This window comes from Penicillium soppii (assembly GCF_028829465.1).
Source record: "Penicillium soppii strain IBT 18220 chromosome Unknown utg000003l, whole genome shotgun sequence".
NCBI classification, from domain to species: Eukaryota; Fungi; Ascomycota; class Eurotiomycetes; order Eurotiales; family Aspergillaceae; genus Penicillium; species Penicillium soppii.
In genome coordinates, this window is record NW_026643233.1 from 925,951 (window position 1) to 948,781 (window position 22,831).

At 47.4% G+C, this 22,831-nt stretch overlaps 10 protein-coding genes across 10 annotated transcripts; 4 read left to right on the forward strand and 6 right to left on the reverse strand.

Moving 5' to 3' along the window:
- Positions 1-1,021: 1,021 nt before the first annotated feature.
- N7529_002467 (uncharacterized protein) lies at positions 1,022-1,735 on the forward strand (the record flags this gene model as incomplete). The annotated part of the gene is made up of 2 exons (XM_057237995.1): positions 1,022-1,410; positions 1,450-1,735. The coding sequence occupies 2 exons, from the start codon at positions 1,022-1,024 to the stop codon at positions 1,733-1,735; spliced, it is 675 nt and encodes a 224-aa protein (XP_057100606.1).
- Positions 1,736-2,257: 522 nt separating this feature from the next.
- N7529_002468 (uncharacterized protein) lies at positions 2,258-2,745 on the forward strand (the record flags this gene model as incomplete). The annotated part of the gene is made up of 3 exons (XM_057237996.1): positions 2,258-2,375; positions 2,427-2,539; positions 2,632-2,745. The coding sequence occupies 3 exons, from the start codon at positions 2,258-2,260 to the stop codon at positions 2,743-2,745; spliced, it is 345 nt and encodes a 114-aa protein (XP_057100607.1).
- A 381-nt stretch (positions 2,746-3,126) lies between these two features.
- N7529_002469 (syntaxin family protein) lies at positions 3,127-3,936 on the reverse strand (the record flags this gene model as incomplete). Its single annotated transcript, XM_057237997.1, has 1 exon — positions 3,127-3,936. The coding sequence occupies one exon, from the start codon at positions 3,934-3,936 to the stop codon at positions 3,127-3,129; it is 810 nt and encodes a 269-aa protein (XP_057100608.1).
- Positions 3,937-4,419: 483 nt separating this feature from the next.
- Positions 4,420-5,848, forward strand: N7529_002470 (uncharacterized protein; the record flags this gene model as incomplete). Its single annotated transcript, XM_057237998.1, has 2 exons — positions 4,420-4,950; positions 5,012-5,848. 2 exons carry the CDS (start codon positions 4,420-4,422, stop codon positions 5,846-5,848), a joined length of 1,368 nt encoding a protein of 455 aa, XP_057100609.1.
- Positions 5,849-7,147: 1,299 nt separating this feature from the next.
- On the reverse strand, positions 7,148-9,061 carry N7529_002471 (fungal specific transcription factor domain-containing protein; the record flags this gene model as incomplete). The annotated part of the gene is made up of 4 exons (XM_057237999.1): positions 7,148-7,391; positions 7,455-8,182; positions 8,243-8,960; positions 9,024-9,061. 4 exons carry the CDS (start codon positions 9,059-9,061, stop codon positions 7,148-7,150), a joined length of 1,728 nt encoding a protein of 575 aa, XP_057100610.1.
- A 1,265-nt stretch (positions 9,062-10,326) lies between these two features.
- N7529_002472 (intradiol ring-cleavage dioxygenase) lies at positions 10,327-11,349 on the forward strand (the record flags this gene model as incomplete). The annotated part of the gene is made up of 1 exon (XM_057238000.1): positions 10,327-11,349. One exon carries the CDS (start codon positions 10,327-10,329, stop codon positions 11,347-11,349), a length of 1,023 nt encoding a protein of 340 aa, XP_057100611.1.
- Positions 11,350-11,729: 380 nt separating this feature from the next.
- Positions 11,730-12,251, reverse strand: N7529_002473 (uncharacterized protein; the record flags this gene model as incomplete). Its single annotated transcript, XM_057238001.1, has 2 exons — positions 11,730-11,964; positions 12,052-12,251. 2 exons carry the CDS (start codon positions 12,249-12,251, stop codon positions 11,730-11,732), a joined length of 435 nt encoding a protein of 144 aa, XP_057100612.1.
- Positions 12,252-13,082: 831 nt separating this feature from the next.
- N7529_002474 (uncharacterized protein) lies at positions 13,083-13,968 on the reverse strand (the record flags this gene model as incomplete). The annotated part of the gene is made up of 2 exons (XM_057238002.1): positions 13,083-13,586; positions 13,783-13,968. The coding sequence occupies 2 exons, from the start codon at positions 13,966-13,968 to the stop codon at positions 13,083-13,085; spliced, it is 690 nt and encodes a 229-aa protein (XP_057100613.1).
- Positions 13,969-14,435: 467 nt separating this feature from the next.
- On the reverse strand, positions 14,436-16,892 carry N7529_002475 (Het-C domain-containing protein; the record flags this gene model as incomplete). The annotated part of the gene is made up of 3 exons (XM_057238003.1): positions 14,436-16,383; positions 16,444-16,602; positions 16,666-16,892. 3 exons carry the CDS (start codon positions 16,890-16,892, stop codon positions 14,436-14,438), a joined length of 2,334 nt encoding a protein of 777 aa, XP_057100614.1.
- Positions 16,893-18,029: 1,137 nt separating this feature from the next.
- N7529_002476 (FUSC family protein) lies at positions 18,030-21,342 on the reverse strand (the record flags this gene model as incomplete). The annotated part of the gene is made up of 5 exons (XM_057238004.1): positions 18,030-18,136; positions 18,211-18,372; positions 18,466-19,527; positions 19,591-19,993; positions 20,053-21,342. The coding sequence occupies 5 exons, from the start codon at positions 21,340-21,342 to the stop codon at positions 18,030-18,032; spliced, it is 3,024 nt and encodes a 1,007-aa protein (XP_057100615.1).
- Positions 21,343-22,831: the final 1,489 nt, after the last annotated feature.

The window sequence follows — 22,831 nt, forward strand, 5'->3', positions numbered from 1 at the left end:
TTTACTGAGGCATATTCATCATCGATACGTTAACTCTACCTTTATAGTTTATTTTGGACCTTCCGGATATACTAGTTCTACAAAGCAGACTTGACCTTTTCTGCGTCAATTTCCCCCACATTATGCACTCCACGTTATGAGGTGCTAAATCCTGCCTGCTCGGGTCAGTCTTGTCTCAAACGGGAATGCCGAACCACCGAGGTGTCGATCATGGACTCATCTTGATAAACATTAAACCATTTCAAGTGATCTTAAGCCTAAAACTTGTCAATCATGAAATTATCGCTAAGAATCTCTATAGTTGGCTGGAATTTTTACGCCGATTTTTCGGCACTCTCGAGGTCGGCCCTATGCCGTTGTTGCCATCTTTGTCTAAATATAGTTTGTCCTCTTTGTCTAGATCTATGAAATTGATCTTCTCATTATACCTGCTCTCTGTATTGTCGAGTCTATGCTCTATTATCCTCATTGTTCCCATTGTTCAAGCCATTTTATGCCCTTCTTTTGGAGCAGGTCTTTGAACTCGTTACTCGGGCCAAAGGTATATAAACTATATCTCAACTCTTTATTTAGACATATCAACAACCTCAAACTCCATAAACTATATAAAAGATTCTTCAATACGAACCCTCGTTGCCCATTTTGTGGATTGGTCTGCTGTGGACGCCGCAGAGGCTCACAAAGCCCAGAAGACAATCGTCAGCCCAGCCCTGTCGGTGGTACCGTAGAACTACTACCCATGTCCCAGCCTCCCCCGTCTAGGAATCCACATATAGGAGAGGTATCAAACCAGCCAGATACTTCTGGTGGCTCTAGTATGCCCCTCCCTTCTTCTACTCAGCCCAGAACCCCCTCTCCCCAAATTCCTCAAGCCCCTTCTGCTTCTTCGCCTTCTTATTCTTCCGCTCGGAGCTATCAATTGAAGGACAATGGGCCAGAATCAGAATCTTCCGGATTTGGCCCCGGCCTTAACGATACTTTATCCACTAACGCCAGCGATTATAGCTACGGGTCACACCAAATGCACGGAGCCTGGCGACAAAGATGGCTTGATGACCCAACTGCTCCTGGCTGTAAAGTAACGGTACCCCTGGTCAAACTCAACCACTTGATTAACGACACCAACCCGAGCCCACGAGATAGGTGGCATGTAATGTTCGACCGACATGGCCCACCACCTCCCATCTTTGAAGGCGAACTCGAGTCTCTTGGCCTTCCAACGGGCGATGAGGCTTACCGACACATAGAGATCCAACAAACTCTCGCTAGACCAGAGGGGTTTAACGATTACTTCCATCATACTGGAGAGGGAGTTATCGTTGCCTTGGATGTTAAAAGATATGATGGACCACATTGGTCTGAAATAGCTTTTGCGCAATATACATCGGAGTTCCCAATTGAAACTCTGAGGTACGTATTTTTTCAAACGGTTGTTAATGCTGATACCAGGGACTTTTTCCACCACCAGCTTTATCCGCGGAGAAACCGGCTGCCGTTTAACGATGAGGGCAACACTGCTGCGCAAATCCCAGTAGCTTGGATTTTTGGCACCCATGAATACCAGGGCATTTTAGGAACCGTTGTTGGAAAAGCAGTATGTGCTCTTCTACTTTCGGCATTCCCTAGAGGTACGCGTCGTATCGCCCGAATCCTTTCATGGAAGCAAAATAAGCGCTTACAACTCCGATTTGAGATTGAGGAAACTGCCTGCATGCAGTCAGGGTCGAACGCATAGAATGTTTTTATCAATTTGACAGCTTGCACAGTTTTTTTTCAGTTTTTTTTTCGTTTTTTTCCAGCTTTGTTTACCAAGTGAACTTTCCCCCAGTTTTTTGTCAAACAAATTGCTAACCTGTCCTTCTTATAGTGATGTACTCAGAGTGTGTTCTCTTCCATTGCCAGAAAAATCGATAATTAGAAATTCTGCTGTTTTGTTTTTTAGTGAGTAGTCCCATCCACATGAGAACCAATGATAATGTCGCGTTCTAAAGAAAGCTGTAACTAACTAATGTACGTTGTAGAGTTGGAAATGTATAAAACCTCCTTGTTTGTCAGGCCCCACTCGGAATAACGGATGATGTCATGATGCATCACCGATCGTCAAGACAATCAGAAGCAAATGGAAAGGTGTCTCTACTTTAAATACTTTGCTTTACCTTGTGTTTTCGTAGACATATTCCAATAAATCCCCTTTTTCAATTGAATTCCATACAAACTCCACAATTCTACCCCATTTTCCATCCCAAATAAATACACCATGTCATTCCTCACCTCTATCCGGGCTTCATCCCGTCAAGCTCTCCGCTCCAATGTCGTTATCCCCGCCTCCACATTTCACACATCAGCCGTTCGAAGCTTGAACGAGAATGACCGTCGTCAGTAGTCTCTATATCTTCGCACTATCCAACCGAACTAACCTCAAACAGACCGCGACAACCTCGCTGAACACTATGAATCTCATAAGCAAGACGCTCTCAAGAGCTCCAAGGAAGGCCAGGGGAAGTGGAAGTCTGAGCTAGCCAGTACCAGCGAAGCCGAAGTAAGTTCTACGCTCCTCGCCCCTGCTCTGTCGTCGGCATGTGCATGGAGCTGTTCCACTCGATCAGAGCTAACATACCTTGTTCCACTTAGATCAAAGCGGATCGTGGCGAATTTGATGGCGACCATTCTTCTTTCAAGGATATGCAAAATAAGACGAAACATTTGCCACACGAGCAGCAGAAGGCAAATGAGGGCAAGAAATGATTGCAAATGATCGATTGTTTCTAATTGTTCAATCGCAAGATTGATCTGTTATCAACACACGTACTTGATTTGGGCAGCTATGACTGGGGTTTATAGGGAGTCTTTGGGGTGATCTATCTATCGTCGCATTCACAAATGACAATTGATACGTTATGTCTGAACAAATAACCATATTTGGAAGAACTTATCAATTAAGATCCGTAGATTTAGTATGATAAGTCCGGTGTGGAGTCTGAATATAATTCAATTGTCTTAAAACGCCTCGAAACACCAGGAAACATCAGGGGTGGGATCAATACCCTCATTGTAGAAAAGTCAAAAAAAAACGCCCGCTCGCCGGAAAGAGTATCGGAAAAATAACCTCCAATGATATGGTTTGTATCATTTCAAAATCACAATCAAGATGACCAGAACAATGATCAATCCAATGATAGTCATCATACTCCAGTTCTCACCAGCCTTCCGACGGATCCTATCTATGCGCCGCCTGGCACCATCCAGTCGAGTCTGATGACGCTCAACGTCTCCCTCCATCCCGTCCAGCAGTTGAACGTGACCGTCCAGCTCGTCTCCAATCTGAATACTCAATTGGTGCTGTCTTCCGATCGACTCACCGAGTCGATCTAACTGGTCATCCTGGTCGCGCATAGTCTGGGCATGATGGTCGTATATTTGTTGATTGTCCATACCAGACTGGTCCGGACGTGGCGGCGATGGCTGATCGCGATACGGACGGAAGAGGGTGTTTCGGTCGCGATCTTCCTCCTCGTCGATTTCTTCTTGCACGGCAGCGGTAGCGGCAGAGTTGTCCATGAACCGGACGGATTTGGAAGTAGGGTGTTGGGGGATCGGCTGCTTGAGATCGGGGGTTGCGGATTTCGACGCCTGCGTCGAGGTGTTCGTTGGGTCGACATCTGCGCCGTGGAACTGGGTTGACAGGTCTTGGTATTGGGCTTGGAGGGGGCCAAGTTGGTCTTTGAGGGCGGCGGCGCCTGCGCTGTCGTGCGCAATCGCTAGCCGGGTTTGATCGGCTTTCACGGCCTCTATGCCCTCCCGAAGGGACTCGAGGGAGCGGGAAATCTCCCCATCTTGAGAATTGGGCTCGAGGTCTAGTGAAATCGCCCGCTCTCGCTCCAAGAGTGATAGTTTGATGTGATCGGCGAGTAGGAATAGCTGAGATGGGTTCGTCATGATGAGGTGTCAGAATGAAGGTGTTATTGTTGAAATGTATTGGTCGAAAGGCGTGTGGGCGGTCAGTGCGGAGAAAGACCTCCGATGAGCCAAGTATAATAAGTCAAAAAGTTTACAGGATTGAAATGGAGATGGGTAAGACGAGGAATACAAGCGGAGGCAGCAAGAGATGACTGTAGATCGACCGCTTTCCGCCTTCGCCGCCCCTTCGGTCCCCGCATCCCTGCTTTTCTTCGATTCGGATGTCTTAGCATGTTTATTATTTTAAACCAGCATCTTCCGATCGCTCAACTGATTGTTTTCTGATCTGGGTCACACTCATGGATCCAGAGTACCTGCTGGCCTACCTCGGTATCTAGTGGATAACCACCTGCATGAACCCGCGCGCTGGTTCCGCATTCTAAGAACGATATAGGGAATAAGTTCCCACTGGTACCTTGCTTTGTATTTTCAACCTTGATATAGGTTCTGAATTCGCGCATCATGAATCTACAGGAGTTTCTAGCGATGGAGGAAAGCCGCGAACGCGACGAGCTGATCGACCTCCGCGGCCTCGATTTCGTTTCCGAATATGACACCCACCTCATGTGTCCGATTTGTCATTGCCCCTTCGTTGATCCCGTTCATCTACAATGCGATCATGTCTTCTGCGGGAGTTGCCTCAGTTCGGCCATCAACACCTTCCGCTCGGCCGACTCGGAGGAATTCCCGTGTCCCTCTTGCCGAACCCCCACCCGAGAGGTGTCGACCAGCGTGCCCCGCCTGTTGATCAACATGTGTGACGAGATTCGAGTGAGGTGTCCACTCTTGGCTGAGGGCTGCCAGGAGATCATACCCCGGGGTCATGTCCAGTCGCATGTCGAAAAATACTGTGGATATCGGCTGGTACCATGTCCGGATGATGCGTGCGATAAAATGATGCGAAGCAATGACGTCGGGATAAAAACGAAGTGCATGCATGCAGTGCGCTTCTGTTCTCGCTGTGAGGAGGAAGTTGTCGAGCAAGATTTCGAGGTTGGTCGCTCCTTCAGTATCTTAGTGAAATTATGGACATGGCTGACCCTTTTTTGTATAGGAACATGAGAACAAGCTCTGCCCAGTACTCGAAGTCACTTGTGGGGACTGTCAGACAGTTGTTACTCGGGGGGAACTGAACGCACATGTTGAAACATGCCCGGAAGTTGCGATCCCATGCTCAGCATCCAAGTATGCCTGCCAAGTCAAAGTCCGGCGTGCGGACATTCCAACGCATGAGCAAAGCTGCCCACTGGTCGCGATGGGCCCGTACTTTGAGGGTCAGAACGCCAGGCTCAATTCCCTCGAATTGGGCATGCGCCACCTCCAGCAGCGCAATGAGATTTTCGAAGATGGGCTTGCCAATATACGATCCACTTTGGTTGATGCCACGCGAGTAGATTCTAATGGGCATGGCGGCGGATCCTCCGCCCGGGGTAGCAGGGATCAGCAGCCCCTGGCACGTACAGAGGCCAATACAGATGATTCTGAAGATGTTGCCTCAGGCATATTCTCATCAACTGCCAACAGCTATCTGCTTTCGCTCCACGAATCCCTTCGCGGGCAGGTCGACCAACTATCACATGCCATTAACGACCTAGATGCTCGGGCCAGCATGGCTATCATGAATGAATGCCTGCGCATCAAGGAAGACATGGCTCTCACAAATGCTGCAGTGAATAGTGTCCGCATGCAGGTTCAATGGCTCATGAATCCGCGGCTTCACCAGGGACTGCGGGGAGGTATCCGCCCCAGCAATACAAATGAGGGAGGCCGAACACATTTGGAATCCTCGTCGACGTCAACAGCTGGTCCGAGTCAAAATACCGCCCAATCACTGGGATTGCTTCGAGCTAGGCGGTCCAGTGACAGCGGACGTGAGGGAACCAAGCTTTGAGTTTCATTTGATAATGTCGTTTTAGCGCTGCATCCCCCTTGGGTGCGACTTATGCGGGCCTGTTGTGCGTTGCACTTTGTAGTTTATGATGAATGATGATTCGGTTTAACGCTGTCTTGGGTATCGCCGTGTTGTATATAGTCAGTGATAGTTGATTGCCTTGAGTGCAGCAACAAATAATATCAGATTAATTTCACTTTGGTTTGTCCAAACTTCATATTCGATTTGAATATAATAGTGTCGCCGTCCCCGGACACTCGGATATATATTGTGAAGCCGGATCAAAGCAACAACAATGATAGGGAGACCTCTCGAGAACTCAACGCCAAATGATACTGGTCGTTCAAGACGAAACAGTAAAATCCAAGCAACTCTACATTCGTTTTTTTGTTAACGCACCCAAACTAGAAAAAATCATTGACACCTCTAAACGAACATTTCTTCAACAATCTCGACCAAAAAGAATAGACATAATTAACAAAAAAGAAATCTTAAAGACCTGTTGGTTTTTAGGAAGAGCCGAACGCGGGGGTCGAACCCGCAGCCTTAAGATTAAGAGTCTTACGCTCTACCGATTGAGCTAGCCCGGCAAGGATTTGGGCTGTTGAAAAATCGAGAATTAGAATGCTATATATACGGCGGACATAGCGGGACGGGCCAATTCCAAGGGATCAAGCTTCTGTGGTGTGATGATCACAGCCATATCACACAAACATGGCAATTCAAGGAAACATCGATGGTGTCAGTGAGTGCGATACGTGGAAGGGCATCATGGAAAGGGATAGTTATGAAAAATAGTATCGAGGGGAGAAAGATACGGTAAGGTGAAGGTCGAGTGAAGAAGCAGGAAAAGGGCGAATGAGGAGAAAGAAAAGCAACTGTGTTCACAGAGTATATATGGTCTCTAAAAGACCGAAGATTGGTGGAAAAATGTCGGTCGGAAAAAAAGCAAACATTCGCGACCAACCTAAAGGAATATGCAGCTGGTTCCGGGATCAGGCCAATATTGATGCAAGGTCATGTCGAATTGACCTGTCCATGCATAATCGGACTTTTTATGTAAAGAAAATGTATCTACTGATCGGCCTAGTCGATCCGATATCAGATGTTCATAATTAACTAGGTAGAGGAGGGTTATAGGTACCTGGGCAGCTTCTCAAACCCCTACGTTGTAAATTGTGGTTGATCTCGATAAGTCTTCCATTCGTGTGGGGACTGTGAATTTCAATATATACAAATGTATCAACCTCACTGAAGAAAATATAACAATTGGGAAGTGTGAGGTGGTTCATGACTCAATCATGAGCTTGCAATCTGAGGCCGGGAGTGCCTCGCCAGCGAGATCAACCTCTCAATGAAAGCCTGCGATAGATAAAACGGCGGGAATGATTGCCCGTCATCTGTGGGTTTGTTAAGCTGAGCCAGCAGCTCAGCGATATCCTCCAAGGTCTTGAGATCCCGGGCAAAAGTGGGCGAAGTTGGGACCGTGATGAGATACCAAAAGACCGAGAAAACAGCCGAAAGAAGAAATTGTGCGTGGATCCTATGGTGCAGTCAGTAAACCATACCATGATTGTCCCGCGACGATGCAGCACGGGAATCTTACCAGAATGTATGATGGTTGACAAACTGACGGGTTCGCCAAATATAGATCAAGGAAGACCGCGCAGCTTCAAAGCACAGCTCAGCACTAGATGGCAGAGGCGACCAGCTCTGCGGCGAAGGTATCCTGCAAGAGCTACTCGCTCCGTGAATTTTCCCGAGACAGTAATAATATTCCAAGTGAATATTGACACCGCGAATACTGAGATCATGGAAGAGATAGTCCGGTGCGCTCTCGGTAGCAAAAACATCAGGCCGACAGTCGACGGGGTACCCTTGTTTCAAATCGCTCAATTCCTGATCCAGTTCGCGGATATGTTGAAGACGCCGAGCTTCAGGCAATGCCTGACCGTGCACCGAATAAAGCAACCGAAAAATCTTAGATTTGAGCACGGAGAACCGGAGATCTGAGGGGAAAAGGAGCTCCTTCGAGGACAACGGTTTCATATAGAAGTGGCGCTCTGATGTGTTTCGGGCATATGTCGTGGGTAGATCTAAATCACAATCGTCATCATTTATCAAGGGTGGTTGAGATTTTCGAATAGAAAATTCTTTGTCGATGGCGTAGCAATGCCAGAACATAGCCCGGAGATGTTGGCTTCGCTGGTCTGTTCTATGTATCTCGTGGGGCCTTTGTATTTTGTTTGCGCCAAGATTATAAACAAGCTGCACTGCGATGCCTAGTAGTAATTCTCCCGCTTGGGGCCTGCCAAGAGGAGTGATATAAAGCATCTGCAAATATGCTTGTTAGATCATCTTATCCCAAAGATCTACCCTATGCGAGCGACTTACCAATATTGTAACTGCTTCTAGAGTCCTCAAATCGGGAGGCTCGAGTAACAATTCAGGAAGTAGCGTGAGCGCAGCTTGCGCATAGGCGTCGGGGTCAGTACCTGCAAAAGCAGCTTCATGGCGGTGAATTTGGGTGATCATTGCAGCAAAAGCGACCAGGCAGGCACGATTGGCAACACGAGTCGTGTGTGGTGGCTGATCCAAAATATTTGCATTGAGAAGGATCTGCATCGCCTCCACATCAACAATGGGAAATATAGAGTACAGCCCATTTCTGTCAAAGTATTCTAAGCATTGCTGAACAAGTGCGGACCCTGGCCACTTAATACCAACTACCTTTTTAGTTGATTTGAGTTGCGCTGCTTTGAACGATTGGGTGACCTCATGGGCAAAAACATCCACATTAAATGTGCAACCAGTTTGCTGTTCAATGAGGGAGTAAAAAGCCGCTCTTTGGGTGGAAAGAGCACTTCCGAGCCCGCAGTAGGAAATGTGCCATTGGAAAGCTGCCAATGCGGTATCGAAATCGCGTGTATCAGGCAGATAACTCGCCGTCGCAGCTACGGATGCGAGCGAAGAAGCCACCGAAAGTGGGCTGAGGGGCCCAGGAGAAGCAGTTCTGCTCGGAGAAGGGACTGCTAGCCCTTTATGGCTTTGCTTAAGTCCGAGCAAGATCGTCTCCAGTTCCCGAACCCGAGCTTTGGTGTCGGCCAGTTCCCTGTGTCACCGTTAGCGCTTGTTTAAGAGGGGCAAAATGATTAATGGTCTTACTGTCGGGTACTCTTTCGATGTTGAGACAGAGGCTGAGAAAAAGTACATGGCAATCCTGCGAGATGACAATTTTCGCAGGCTGGTTGGTTTCTATCACAGCGAATCTGCACGAGGTCGGAATTAGAATAGGGGCCATGGAAGACATTAATAGAGGTTATTGTGTGGGTTTTACCTTTCGGTGTCGACATAGATCACACGCGCTCCGCCCCTTTCCGCCCTTTGAGCCAGTAGCGTCGTCCATAAAGTAATACTCGGAAGCCTTTGGAGTCCCAATGGGGAGTTAGGTGGTGAATTGTGACTGGATTTCGGAGCTAGACATTGCTTGTCGCCGCTGAATCATCAGGCTATTTTCATCGATATGAGCCTATTGAGGTGATGAGCACTTTGCCCCACTTCCCGTTGGCCACTGAGACCAACGGATTCGAGCGGATTTGAACACATTCCGAAGCCAAGTTCGTTTTAGGTCGAGATGAGTCAGCGGGCCTTGACAAGGTTGCTCCGAATCTGAAGAGCTTGTATACTCGGTTATGCTACTACTATGTACATTTGCCGTATTTCTATACTCAAATCCTCTAGTACCTCGAGCTTCAATCCATACGTATTCACTAATTCAGTATCCACGTCACCCACAGCCCGTGATCTTGGCGGCCACAGACTTTCTGGATCGTCTCAACTATGCCAACGTTGTCATATCGTTGCTTTTGATCAACTCATTGAAATGAAACCACAGAAACGCTATACAAACTGTCTGGCAAGAATTTCTGATCAACAGGACCGCTCAGAAAATGCCAGAGAAACATTGAGCCTTGTTTCCTCATTTCCCATTTACCATTGTTTATCTGCACGCATCTCCTCGAAGTGCCATGCTTGCCCGCAATAGAAGACTTGGCTGCAGATCACAGCGTGTCAGTACCCAGGAACAGACAGGGAAGCGGCCCATTGGGTTCCACCTCTAGACTGTGCAGGTCCTTTGTGCCCAATCGTCAGGGCTTCTTTCGTCAGCTAAACTCGCTACAAGGATGCTGGTGTCGTCATCGTCCTCTTTACTAGATACAATTATTGCTCAAAAGATGTCTTGCCAAGAACTCTTGCTCCATCTGATACTACCCCAAGGCTTAAAGCCATGTTGAGCTGACGACAACACTGACGAGTTGTAGATTGTCAATATATGAGTTAGAAGGTGTCGGGGCTCATTTTGCAGAAAATACACTATAAATGGCGCTTATATCCCGCGATGTGAGTATGAAGTATCGATCATCTCCAAATCCCCTTCTATTTGACCCCAAAGACCCCGACTCAATACGGCCGAGACAATGCACTTCATCAAGGTCGCGCTTCTTGCGTTGACCAGCCTGGCTTTGGCCCATCCTGGTGCCCACGAACCCACCTCCTACACATCTGCTTCCAAGAGAAACTTCCTGCACAAAGCCCGCAGCAGCTTGGACAAGTGTGCAGATCATCTGGAGCGACGTGGTATAAACTCACGCGCCGAAGCCCGCCGTGCTGCGATTGTTGCTGCCAACAAAAAGCGCGCCCTCTTCCCTCGTGATACCGACAAGATCGTCAACACTTCACACCATTCCAACCTCCATGTTACCACGAACACCCCCGAAACGGAGCTGTTCTCCAAAAACCCTGTCTGCATCCTGGCACCCGAGGGAGAAGTTGGTCCCTTTTGGGTGAAGGGCGAACTGATTCGCTCCGATCTACGTGATGGCCAAGCAGGCATTCCAATCATCCTTGATGGCCAGTTCATTGACATCAACACCTGCGAGCCCATTCAGGACCTCTACTGGGATGTCTGGAACTGCAATTCTACTGGTGTCTACTCTGGAGTCCAGAGCTCCATGAACGGCAATGGGAACGATGCCTCAAACCTGGACAAGACTTTCTTGCGTGGTATTCAGAAGACCGATTCCGAGGGCGTTGCCCAGTTCAAGACTTTGTTCCCGGGTCACTACTCTGGCCGAGCTACCCATGTCCACGTTATCGCGCACACAAATGCTCACGTGCTGCCCAATAACACCCTCACTGGTGGGCATATCTCTCACATTGGCCAATTGTTTTTTGACAAGGAACTTATCAACACCGTTGAGGCTACCTATCCCTACAATACCAGCACTGTTGCTATCACAGAGAACGCCGATGACCATGTTGTCCAGGACGAGACCGAGGACTCTAACTCTGACCCATTCTTTGAGTATGCCTACCTTGGTGATACTATTGAAGACGGTCTTCTTGCTTGGATCACTTTGGGTGTCAATGTATCTGCTAGTCACGACTCTGATTCTTCTTACGCCGCAAGCCTCACCTCATCTGGTGGTATTAGTAGCTAGAGTATCTCATCTCCATGCTCCTGGGTCCAAATGGATTCATAACCTCTATTAGCGGTCGCCACATGTCTCATTGATAAACCAAGCTTATATATTTGAGACTGCAAAGAATTTCCTTCCGTTATTTTTCTATATTGTGTACAGAGTATTATGAATTTATTTTTCGGGATTGAAAAAGATTATGTTTACCGTCAATGCATTATTGGGCTTGTCCTGACATATGGAAATTGAATTATACAGAAAGTAGCCAAAAAGATTGTACATTAAAGGTATACCCAAAAGTGAACACAAAGTTAACAAGAGAAACCTGTACCCAATCTTAGCATGTAATCAAGCGACAATATCATATCCAACAACTTCAATAGCACCCGGACTCAGTCGGATCAAGCAGCCACGTCGATTTTGAAAACACCATCCCACTTGCACTCTTCTAGAGGGGATTGCTGCTTTTCGCATTTCCACGCCTCTCCTTTGACAGTCGACTGTCCAGTGACAGAGCGGTCGGTGCGAGATACTCCAAGATCGAAGTTTTCGATATCATAGATTCCGTTCAAGAGGTGAAGCTGGTATGCCTTATCGGAGCAGTCATAGCTCTTATTTCCGGCCATGCCAATGGACCTTCGAGAATATTAGCCTTTTTCAAATTCTTTTGCGCTCGGACAACATATCTGGCAATAGGAAAGATGGGGGAATATCCGAACATACCAATAGCCTGAGCATGTAGTTTCGGTATTAGTGTTTGGGTCTTTCAGGCCAAATGAGAAGAGGGCAGTCGTGGGCATAGATGCACTGTAGATGCCAGCGTTGAGATTGGTGAGTTCTAGCGGCTTTAGAGCTGGGGTGGGTGCAGCAAGAGTAGATGTGGCAGCTGCAAGGATAAGAGCAATCATAGAAGTAGCCTTCATTTTGCCGATTTGTTTGCTTGCTTTGATAATGAAGTTGAAATTGAGCAGATATTAGAGATCAAGCGGATAGTGCTGGTCGTTTTATAGTTGTTCACGTACTATCTAACTAGTATAGCTAAGACATGACACGAGAGACAAAATAGAGGCTGTGGCTGAATGTTGACGTAGAGTTACATCGAGGTTGTTTCAACCGAAACCTATACGAACCCTTGCGTCCCTGAAAGGGTAATTCATGCGAAATGTTCTATTTAATGAAGATAAAGTTAGACGCCTCAAAAGATGAACATAAAAGGTCTTCAACAGTCGCAGACATCTGACAGAACGTATATCTACGCTTATTGTCTTATTGTCAATCTTTGTCTCACCTACCGATTGTCGATCAATGGCTATTGGTCCCCGTCATATGGCTTCAGGCGACCGCTCTACATAGCCCATATTTATTTTAGGAGCAGAACTTCACGAATAACTTCAAGTCAAATTCATGTACTGTCTAGGCCTTTATGTATTCTTGGGCGTAGAAGGTCGCATAGCCCAAAACCAGAACTTCACGTTAAACTTTCGGTCCTACTTGCTCTCTTGCCCTCCGTACCCATATATAGCTCCTGCACGCTGTTTAGCTGCACCACTAATGCAACTTCTTCGGTGTTCACACCCTCATAATATGCTAACCTTAACCAAATTTGAAGCTTTCTAAAAATAGGAAACTTTCGCCTTAATGAGCTGCCAAAAACAAGGCCATGTATCTTCATGCATCCAATCGCTAATACCAAGAAACTAAAATTATGCTAATATTGGAGAGTTGCTTGCGTAAACACTGTATTCAATCTAAAATCATAACGAAGGAAACGGGAGCTGGGCTCCACCCTGCAGGTTGCTACATTGCTCTTCCCCATTCTGCGATGTAAATGAGCCTTGTCTGGAGCCAGATGCATCGGATGATGTATGCATGTGACTTCCTTGTTGACTGCTTGACTGGGACGGGGGGCCTAGAGAGCGCACGGATCTTTGTAAGGATCCTTCTTGGGACGAGGAGTGCATCTGTTGCAAGTGGTGATCAAAGTCATCTAGGTCAAGATCAGAGGAGCTTCCCGCGTTGCTGGGAGGGGACGCGGAGGTAACTGTACTTGAGATTGTGTATTCTCGTTGTGACTGATCCTGAGCAATTGGAACGTTAGCAGGAGTAGACCCGTAGTGGTCTAAGGGAGGGGGAGACACGCTTCCGTAACGGGGAGGGGACCGACTCGGAGAACGATGCTGGGGACTCAAACTGAAATTACTGGTAAGGCCGGTAGTACCAACAAGACTGTCGTAACTAAGGGGGAATTGGTTGGCCAACTGGATAAAATTAGCACAGCTGGCATAGTTCCTATAATTGATCCTGCCATAGTTTGCACAGATGGTATCGTTGTTCGCTAGATCTAGTGCTGTTAGGACCCCTATGACCGCCGTTAGTGTCGCTGCCACAGTTAGGATCGGGAGAAAAGCCATTGGCAAAATCGGTAACATTACTACCGTAACAAGCAATACTGACGTTGTCACTGCCATTGTTATAACTATAGTCGTCACTACCATCCACACCAAAGGAATTGTGGCCGTTTTCGCCACTTCCAGCACTTTCCTGGGAACCGTTATTTGAACCAGCAGGATTACCACTGTATTGATGGCTAGGGGCATAACAAAGCCCTACAAAGCAAATTCCTTGCCAGGGAAGCTGCATGGTGCACGGAAATATCCCGAGGCACCAACAACGCCGAAAAGAACTGAACAATGCCGAGTGTATGGTTCTCATCTCATTATGAACGGATATCAGATATCAAATAACGCCCAAATCACTCATACAATTAGCAATAGGTTGTAATGTTAAGATCAGATTGCCAAATCATTTGAACCATTCTTCTAGCTTGCTTCTCGCAGAAAGGGGTCTATCTACTAACATATCTTCTGCAAGTAATTTGTTTTCAGGGATGTTGCGATAAACACGTTCATATATCATAAATGGAAAACATCAGAGAAAACCAACCCGAATCAACGAACGTGTCAGAAGCTCCAACCAACTCAATTTAAAGCAATTTTGATACGTGCTTTCGAGAAAGTGCAACCAACAACCCCAATCTTCGTTTGCCCCAAACTCCCCAAAAAATCATCGAGCCAGCCCTAAAATACAAAAGATTCGTGATTTCATTTTCAATATCCGGATCCACCTTGCCCATTCCAACCGCCATGTCCATGAGAATGGTCGTGACCGTAATGCTGACCGCCGTAACCGCCGTGCGGCTCTTGGTGACCAGAGTAGTGTCCCTGCTGAGGGTTCTGCTGGAAGTTACCCTGACCCTCTTGGAAACTGTGTCCCTGGAAGCCTTGCTGGAAGTTGGGATCGCCGCCATACGCTTGTGGGCCCGAGTGAGAAGGATCGTGCCTATATTCCCCGGCATGGTTCTGTTGTGTGGTTCCGTCGTAGTCCACGTCGCGGCTTAGCCCACCTGGAATCATGTTTGAGAGTTTGTTGAGTTTATTCAGGTTTGAGATGCCTGGGATGGGGAGACTGGAGAGTTTGTCCCAGGGCATGCCGGAAGAGTTGCTGTGTTGGGATTGTTGGTTATTGTTGCTGCTTTGTCCGGAAAAGAACGAGGAGAAACCGCTTGATGAATGGCCCTGGTTGCTGCCGTGGCCTTGTGTTGGCTTTTGGCCATGAGAGGCACCGCCCAATGTCGCGAATCCACCATGGCCGCCGCTGTGAGTGTGGCTCACACCACCGGTATTGCGACCGGTTCTCACTCCCTCGGAGCTGAGGATGCTGTCCAAAGACACGCCACGGTCCGGGCGGCCATGGGCCCATTTCTCGACGGCTTCGAACATCTTACGGTGGGCGTCGTTGCGCATGTTGCGCACTGCTGGGTGGTGGAAAACTTGCAGGCAGTCTTCGAGAACATCGTTCTCAGAGGCATCGAGGTGTTGCCAGGCATACAGGATACGAGGAGCGACATACTCCACGATTACAGAGGCGACTTGTCCAGCTGGCTCATTCAAGACGTTTGCGAAGTGATCTTTTGAAAGCAGCGAGTGGGTGGGATCGGTACAGTGGGGGTCAGTCCAGGGTTCATACTGATGTTTCCCAGAGGCATCGATCACACCAGCTGATCCAGTTTGCAGGGACTTGGAGGCAGCCTTGATAAGAGGGCGCACGAACGGTGCAAGAAGAGACATGATAACAACAGTCAGAGTCTCGGAGATCTTTTCAACGAGGGCCTCTAGGCCTGGGATCTTTTCGATGATGGAGTCCAACTTGCGCACGACCTTGTCCCGGAAAGCCAAAATGGGGTAGATCTTAGCCACTGTCTCTTTGGGGTTGAAGTCAGGCATGCCATCAAATCCAGAGCTAGGCGTCGAAGTGCTACCCGAAGAATAACCAGGCCCAGCACGGCTGCTTTCGTGGCTATTGGAAGCAGAATCCGCGTAGCCTCTCGCAGCACCGTGGTTTCGGTTCGCCATCTCCTGCGCTTCCGATGACCTCTTTAGGCCTTCGGCCTCGCTGACGAGGTCTTTAGTACCCGGGATCTTGCCCAGAAGCCCAGTCAAGGCACTCAAGGAGTTGTTTGACTGAGCGCTGGTCTCGGCATCGCCGAGTGCAAGATCCATCTCATTGACCTCGGACTGAGTAAAGTGATCTGTGGCCTCTCCCAGCACCGAGTGGAAGAAATCGACCATACCAAAAGTTCCCGTCACAAGGGGGAAGACAGGGCGTCCATGCAGATTGATTTGAGTGTTCGTACCGGTGTGCGGGAATACATTATGCATGCCCATTTCGCGCAATGCTAGCTCAACATAGTTGGTATGGGCGGCAAAATCCTCCAGGGTATGCAAGCCCTGGCCCAAGCAACGCAGGGCTTCGCACAAATCCTCTTCTTTTCCTTTACCTGAGCCGCCGTGAGTGTATGTTCGTCCATAGTGGATACTACGACTCAAACTGAACTTGATATAGGCAGCACTGGTAGCCCAGTCACCCCGCTCGTTGGCGATATAGTTCTTCATACCGGTGTTTGGGTCAATCTCAAGCTCGATGCTGCGAACAGGCGGCCGCAAACGCTTGTCATATTGACGCGCATCTTCATTGTCGGCATAATCCTTGGGGTTACTGAAAGGCAATTAGGATACTAGAACACATCATAATAGATCACAATGAGAGAAAACTAACTCAATATGTTCTTCGGGGCGGTAAACTCCCAAACGCTCGGAAGTGACCTCGAATTCACCGGTAGCATAGCCGAAGCTAAGGAACGAAAGGACCCACACTAGGATGCGGATAGTCTCGGCCTGCAAACTTTTGAGAGTTCCAACATCCATTGCCTGTGAGCTGTGGAACTAGTTAGAATGCGCCTATTACTTTTGCATATGCATTGTCCGAGAAGAAACTCACTAATCGCGCAACCAGTTGCCGAAATATACGCGCTTGATCATAGTGGAGGTCCATTTGTGACCATGAATAAAAGCCAGGGTTTTGAGAACATCTTCAATATCACCATGTCGCCAGTTCTTCCCTTCAACTGCAGAAATAGATGCGATATTTCCAGCTCCAAAGGCATGCACTTGTGGGAGTATCAGAAGCAGTACCAGCAGAGCGGAGCCCGCGTGGAGGAGGGGCATGGTGGGGGTTTCGGATTTGCGTATCAATGTCACTTGGACAGGGAAAAACAAAAGTCTGTTAGTGTTTTCAAATAGAAGCTATAGTAAATAAGAGAGAAAACAAGAGTTCAAAGATGAACAAAAATAGAAGTAAGAATATTGAGCTGTGGCAGCGACTCAGCCCTCTTGGCTCTTGGCACGATGATCCCAATGACGTTCCAAAACTATTTTGAGATGACATCTGTGTCAGTTTGTTATTCGGCTGAACTTTTCTTACATTTGTCTCTTATAGAACCACAATACATATGAGAATAGGCACCAAGATCACGGAGATTAATTGGTGCCGAATATATATATACACATAGGTAATAGTTTATAGTCAAGAGGTATGAGGTGGTATCTGATCCACGGTAGTATTGTGTACCAAACACACATAAAACGTGGTAAACATGTGGTTTTCTTACAGGTACTGAGTCCACTTAGTTACTTACTTAGGTAACTAGCCATACGTACTTGATTTCTTCTGCCGCCGCTTTTATCAGGGCGCTCAGTCAGGCTCCCCGAGTAACTTTCAGTCCGGACTCGTATCAGTCACGTGATCAACCAGTGAGGTCCAATCAACGCTCAGTGAGTCTGATTGAATGCTCACTAATCGCTCACTGATTACTTAGACCACTCAGAGCCATCTATTGAGCACCTAGGCTACAGAGAAACCGCAAATCCATAAACAACCTAATTAGGCTATGCGAGGACGCATAGAAGTGTTGACTGATACCATTTCGCTTCTTAAAATAGCAGATATTAAGAGGGATCAGACCTAAACACTCTCTGGAATTGACAGCCTTTATGCTGCCTTCTTCTTGACATCGTATATTTTGACGGCAAACTATCTGGTGGTGAGTAAGATGTGATGCTTTCTAGTAGAACTGTTGTTGACGATAGTCTGTAGACAGTAATGTAATAAAGTTGGCCGGGGATTTAGTTGACCACTGTGCTCAGGCACATTACCGAGGAATGTCACTTTAAGAACGGAATCCATTGGAGGATAAGGTGGAATCTCTCAATCATGAGTACCGCCGACTTGAAGAACCCGAAAGTGAAAAAGAAGAAAGAAAGCCCTTGCATTCAAATAGGGAACATCGCATGTGGTCGCTTTGATCAAACTCTAATGGTACCAATTAGATCTCCATCCGAGGCCGGGAAGATGCGACCCATCTCCTTAGTGATTTGAACCACCTCATTTGACAACTGGCGGCTGATAGTGACTATCCTTTGTCAGTAAACAGTAGACCTGAAGGTTTCGAAGAGGCTTGGGCAAACCCCTTTTCTGCGAACTTACTGTAAGCGTAGAGCAAGACATAGTCTTCATCATCCGTCGCGCAAGACAATCTTTTATCTTGACGATATCGAGAAATCTGTACCAGAAGCTCGTCATGGAGCTGATCAAAATTGTGAGAAGAATCGCCGAACGTATGTCCAAGCTCTAAAACTGAAGCTACAGCTGCAGTCATCGTCGTGTGTTAGCAAAGAGTAATCGTCATATGCTCTTTGAACTGAAGGCGGGGAAATTGAGCATTTTGAGATTGAAACTTACTGGTAAGCAGATTACCGATGCACTCAGACATTTTCTGTCTAGCAGTGGCAGTATGCCGCAAAAGTGAAACCTGCCCTTCTGAAGGTGTAGCGAGACCAGATAATACCAAGTCCATAGAATGAATGTTGTCCACAATGTCTCTCGTCCGGCGGATTAAGTTGCTGTAGCCAGCATCTGGAAATTGATATCCAAATTCGAATTCAGAGCGCGCAGACGTTTGCATTGGCTCAAGCTGAGAGAGGATGTGTTCAACCTTGGCCTTTTCGTGAGGGTGCATGTAAAGAACAGGCATTTGTGCGTCTCCCCTTAATATGGTATTCAATGGGTCCGATTCCCAAATCAGAGCCAGCTTGAGCCAAAGCGATTGCAGGGATTCGTCTAGTTTTGTTCGTGCGCGGATGGGCCATATGCCTCGCGTAATGATGATGCCCCAAATGTTTCCGGAAATGACGGAGACTACTCGGCGGACAACGATCGAGGTGATATCCAGATGTTCAGCTTCGTCATTTGGGTCATTAATATCGACTTGTGAGTGTGAGAAAGCGTAAAGTACAGAAAGATTGTAGGTGAGTAGGATGAATCGGCCCATGGGCCCTTGCCCTTTGACGAGAATCACGTAGAAGGGCCCGATGGCCATGACAAAGCCAATCAACACGAGCTTGAGAGCATCGCTTCCTGCAAGGTACCAAGCACCGATCGAGCAAAGGCCCCCGAGACATGTACCGAGGAAGCGAGCAAATCCAGTGGTGTTTGATGCACCAATGGTCATGGAGCACACCAACATGTACGAGATAAGGCCCCATTCTCCCCTCCACGATAGATAAAGTGGTCTTGTCACAGATATGAAGGAAGGTAGGGCATAGAGCGCCGCTCCAATACCTACTTTCAGAGCAAACTTGATCTCGTCCTTTCGTAGGAAATCAAACAGCCTCACAGGATCATTGTTAATACGTTTTTGACGTGTCCACGCTTGATGTAGGTCTAGAGTTTGATCACTGGTATTGGGCGTTCGTGAAGAGGTTCCAATGTTGACACCAGCACGGTGGTGTTCTGACGAAGGCGCTGATGAGAGTCAGTTAATGACACCATCCTTGAACACCTATATGTCTAGCCACGTTTACTTACCTTCATCTAAAGCTTGTGTGACTTGTTCCCGACGAGCCTGCCACCACGAAAGACGCAGCCACTTCCACGACTTTCCGGTGGGTCTTTCGTCAATCTCAACCTGCAGTTCCTCCAACACCAATAGCAGCTTTCGTAGCTGCTCGCTCAGCTCGAGCAAGCCGACAGAAAAATACTCGCAACTAGCGAAAATTTCCTCAAGGCTGGCCTTGTACAACTGAGCCGGACAAATCATCAGCCAATCACGCCGAAGCGAATGAAAGACAGTAAGCCGAGTTTCTCGGTATAGGTCTATTGCTTCATCGATGCGGGACATCACTCCTTCGCTTATTGAAAAACGATAATCGGGCGCAGGTCCTGAAGAAACTTCTTCGAATGTCAATTTTAGGGTAATGGCAAGCGATAGCTACCAAGCATCTGTAAGCGAGAAGTCTGGGTACGGCTGGAATATTTGATTGCACCTACAATGGACGTCCCGAGGCGAGACTTTAGTTGCTCAATAATTTCAGCAGGAGACAGGATTGAAGAGGATTGCTGTGCGGCCTGTGAAATCAAAGCTGAAGATTCATTATCGATATTTTGTGTATCTATCCGCGCGACAACGGGCGACTCGCTAGCTAGCCTCGAAGTTTCGGATAGGGCAAGATTGGAGAAGTGGCCTAACGTTTTTGGGAGCTGCGACGTTTCTGTGTGTTTCGTCTGTGCAAGTAGTTCGGACTGCAAAGCCACCACGCTGCGTAGGCTCCCTAGACTGTGGGTAATATCTTGCATGGAACACACAAGGCTTTTCTCCAGGAAACGCTCTCGCTTCGTCCCAGCCGCGTAGTGCTCAAATTTTGTCTCGCCTAGTAAGTTGTTCAACTGACCAATCAGTTTGTCGTGTTGCGCAGACATGTGGGCAAAGTCGGCTGTCTTGAGTCCACGGTCTGTACCGCGGAGAAAACTCTCCGTAATACTCATCAACATCATTGATATTGTACCCGTCGAAGTAGAGATTTCCCGGCGAAACTTTTTCCGGGCAGATACGGGTATTATTGACAAAGAAACGGCCGTTGAAACACCAATCCCCAGAAGCAGCATCCTGAGTATCTGGGAAATTTTTGTGAAGGAAAGGTCACCTGCTTGTACAGCACCTTCTTTCGTAATGACCAGAATCGAGGCCAAAGAAGCCAAAGAGCATGCGACATTAACGAGCGGGTCTTGTAATCTCTGTTTGATCCATCCAATAAATCCGAAACCACCCATGACGAAGACGACCAGCACCACTGCATGCCCTATCTCAATCAAGTCATGCTTTCTATGAAAGGTGATGGTCACCCACATACTCGCCAAGGACAGAAATGTCGCAAAAAGGAATGCGACGAAGGCGCATATCAGCGCCTTGTACATGCTACCCTGCGATCTCGCTGGGTGGAAGTAAATGGTGATGGTTGCTACCAGATGTTTCCCATTTTGCTGACCTAGAAGCTTTCCAACAAACGGTATGAAAACCGCCAGGGATGCGAGGAGGTACGCAAGGCTGCACTTGAAGATGCCAACGCCGTGCTCAGAAGTAATCATCGCTTGTGCCTCGCGCCACGTTCGTGAAAGTCGCCTTAAAAACCGCAGAGGAAGCTGCTGTTGTTGATTGGCTTCTTCGCTAACAAGGAAGGGTTGAAGCTCCTCCTGTTGATCATGATCGCCGAGGCGCATATCGATGGCTTCCGGATCATGCGGGTTTGACATCGGCATGGTCTGCCGCGACTCCAGAGCCATCAGTAGAGTGAAGCATCAGCTTGTGAATCGTTCTTATTCCAATGGGAGAGAGATCCCTGGGCACCAAAATAGAACTAGGACACCACTATACAGCTTCCAGCTTCACGATGGTCTCTATCGAAATCGCTCTGGGATCCGCTGCTATCCTTATCTCCGCGGCAATTCTGCTCCTCTTTTCGCCACCGCCTTTAATTAGCCGCACATCCTCCCCGAGCTGGAACGTCGAAGCGAGTATGCGAAGCGCTCATCTCAAATTAGGGACCCTATAAAGCCCTCTTAAGTCCTCGAACATCGTAGCACCAGTCAATCCTTGAATCATTGTTTGAAGGCCCGTAATGGAGAGGAGGATGTCTGTGTGCACTTTCAAGGCATTTGACCTGTCTGTTGTCTACATATCTGCAAGGCTCAATGTTTATCATTGTTAATTTTTTTGTGCAAAGTCTCAAGCCACAAACACGTATCGATAGTCTCATAGAGAATTGCTGTCGCCTATTTGTTGTTGCGGAAAATTTGGGCTTCCAAGCGGATGTGATTGCTCTACCCCAGGTATCATGTTGAGATCTTCACTATTTTCCGTTACCCTTTGGCGTGATCAAGACATCTTGATACTTAAGTTCACAACGCCGCCATTGACACTATCTTATGTTAAACGAGTCTACTTTCCCACTATCTTCCAGAAACATGTCCTTATAATTCACCCTGGAATCCATTTCTCGCAAAAAATCATTGCTCGACGTCAATTCCGATTTTTCCAAAACCTATACCCTATCATTTATTCTTTGAGAGCCAATCTTTTCCTTCCTCCCATAAGCGTGACGATAATCAAGTGGTGTCTTTTGTTCGATCTACAGCCAATGTATGTAACAGTTGACTTGACTTTCTCCCACAAGCTTCACTGTAAGAATATTTTCCTATTATCTCTCGTACTTTTGTTTGTGTTCTTGAGCAGAATTTCCTTAAAGCTTACAAGGGCTTTGTGGTTTAGGTAGGAAAAATCGAGCGCAGCTCTTCGACAAAATCCTCGTGAAGGTAGGGCTAAGCGCCCGAATTGATAATATATTCTTTTATGCTATCACCAGAAATAGCACGTCTCCGCCAGAGCTATCGTGAACATCCAAGATATGAATCTGACTCGTAGGCACTTTTGCTCGCTTGATCAAATGCATCGCCGCCGCTAGTGATAGAACTAGCGTGTTGCGCTTTATTGATGTATTTTACTCAGGCTGCTCACCCTTAGGCCCAGCTCGGACCCAGTGAGCAAAAAGCGGCAAGGCCCTAGCACTAAAACGGTAATGGAAGGCCAAAAAGTGGCAGAGGAAAACAAGTACATAAATACATTGGTAGCCGTATTACCATGACCAACGGGCGGGTAGGCCATTAGTCATGGTAAGACAGCTAATTAGTTAGTATGGAGATGTGAATGCGACATTAACACCGTCGTATTCACAACCCCGCATATTAACTCTAGATATTTAAAGCTAACAATCCT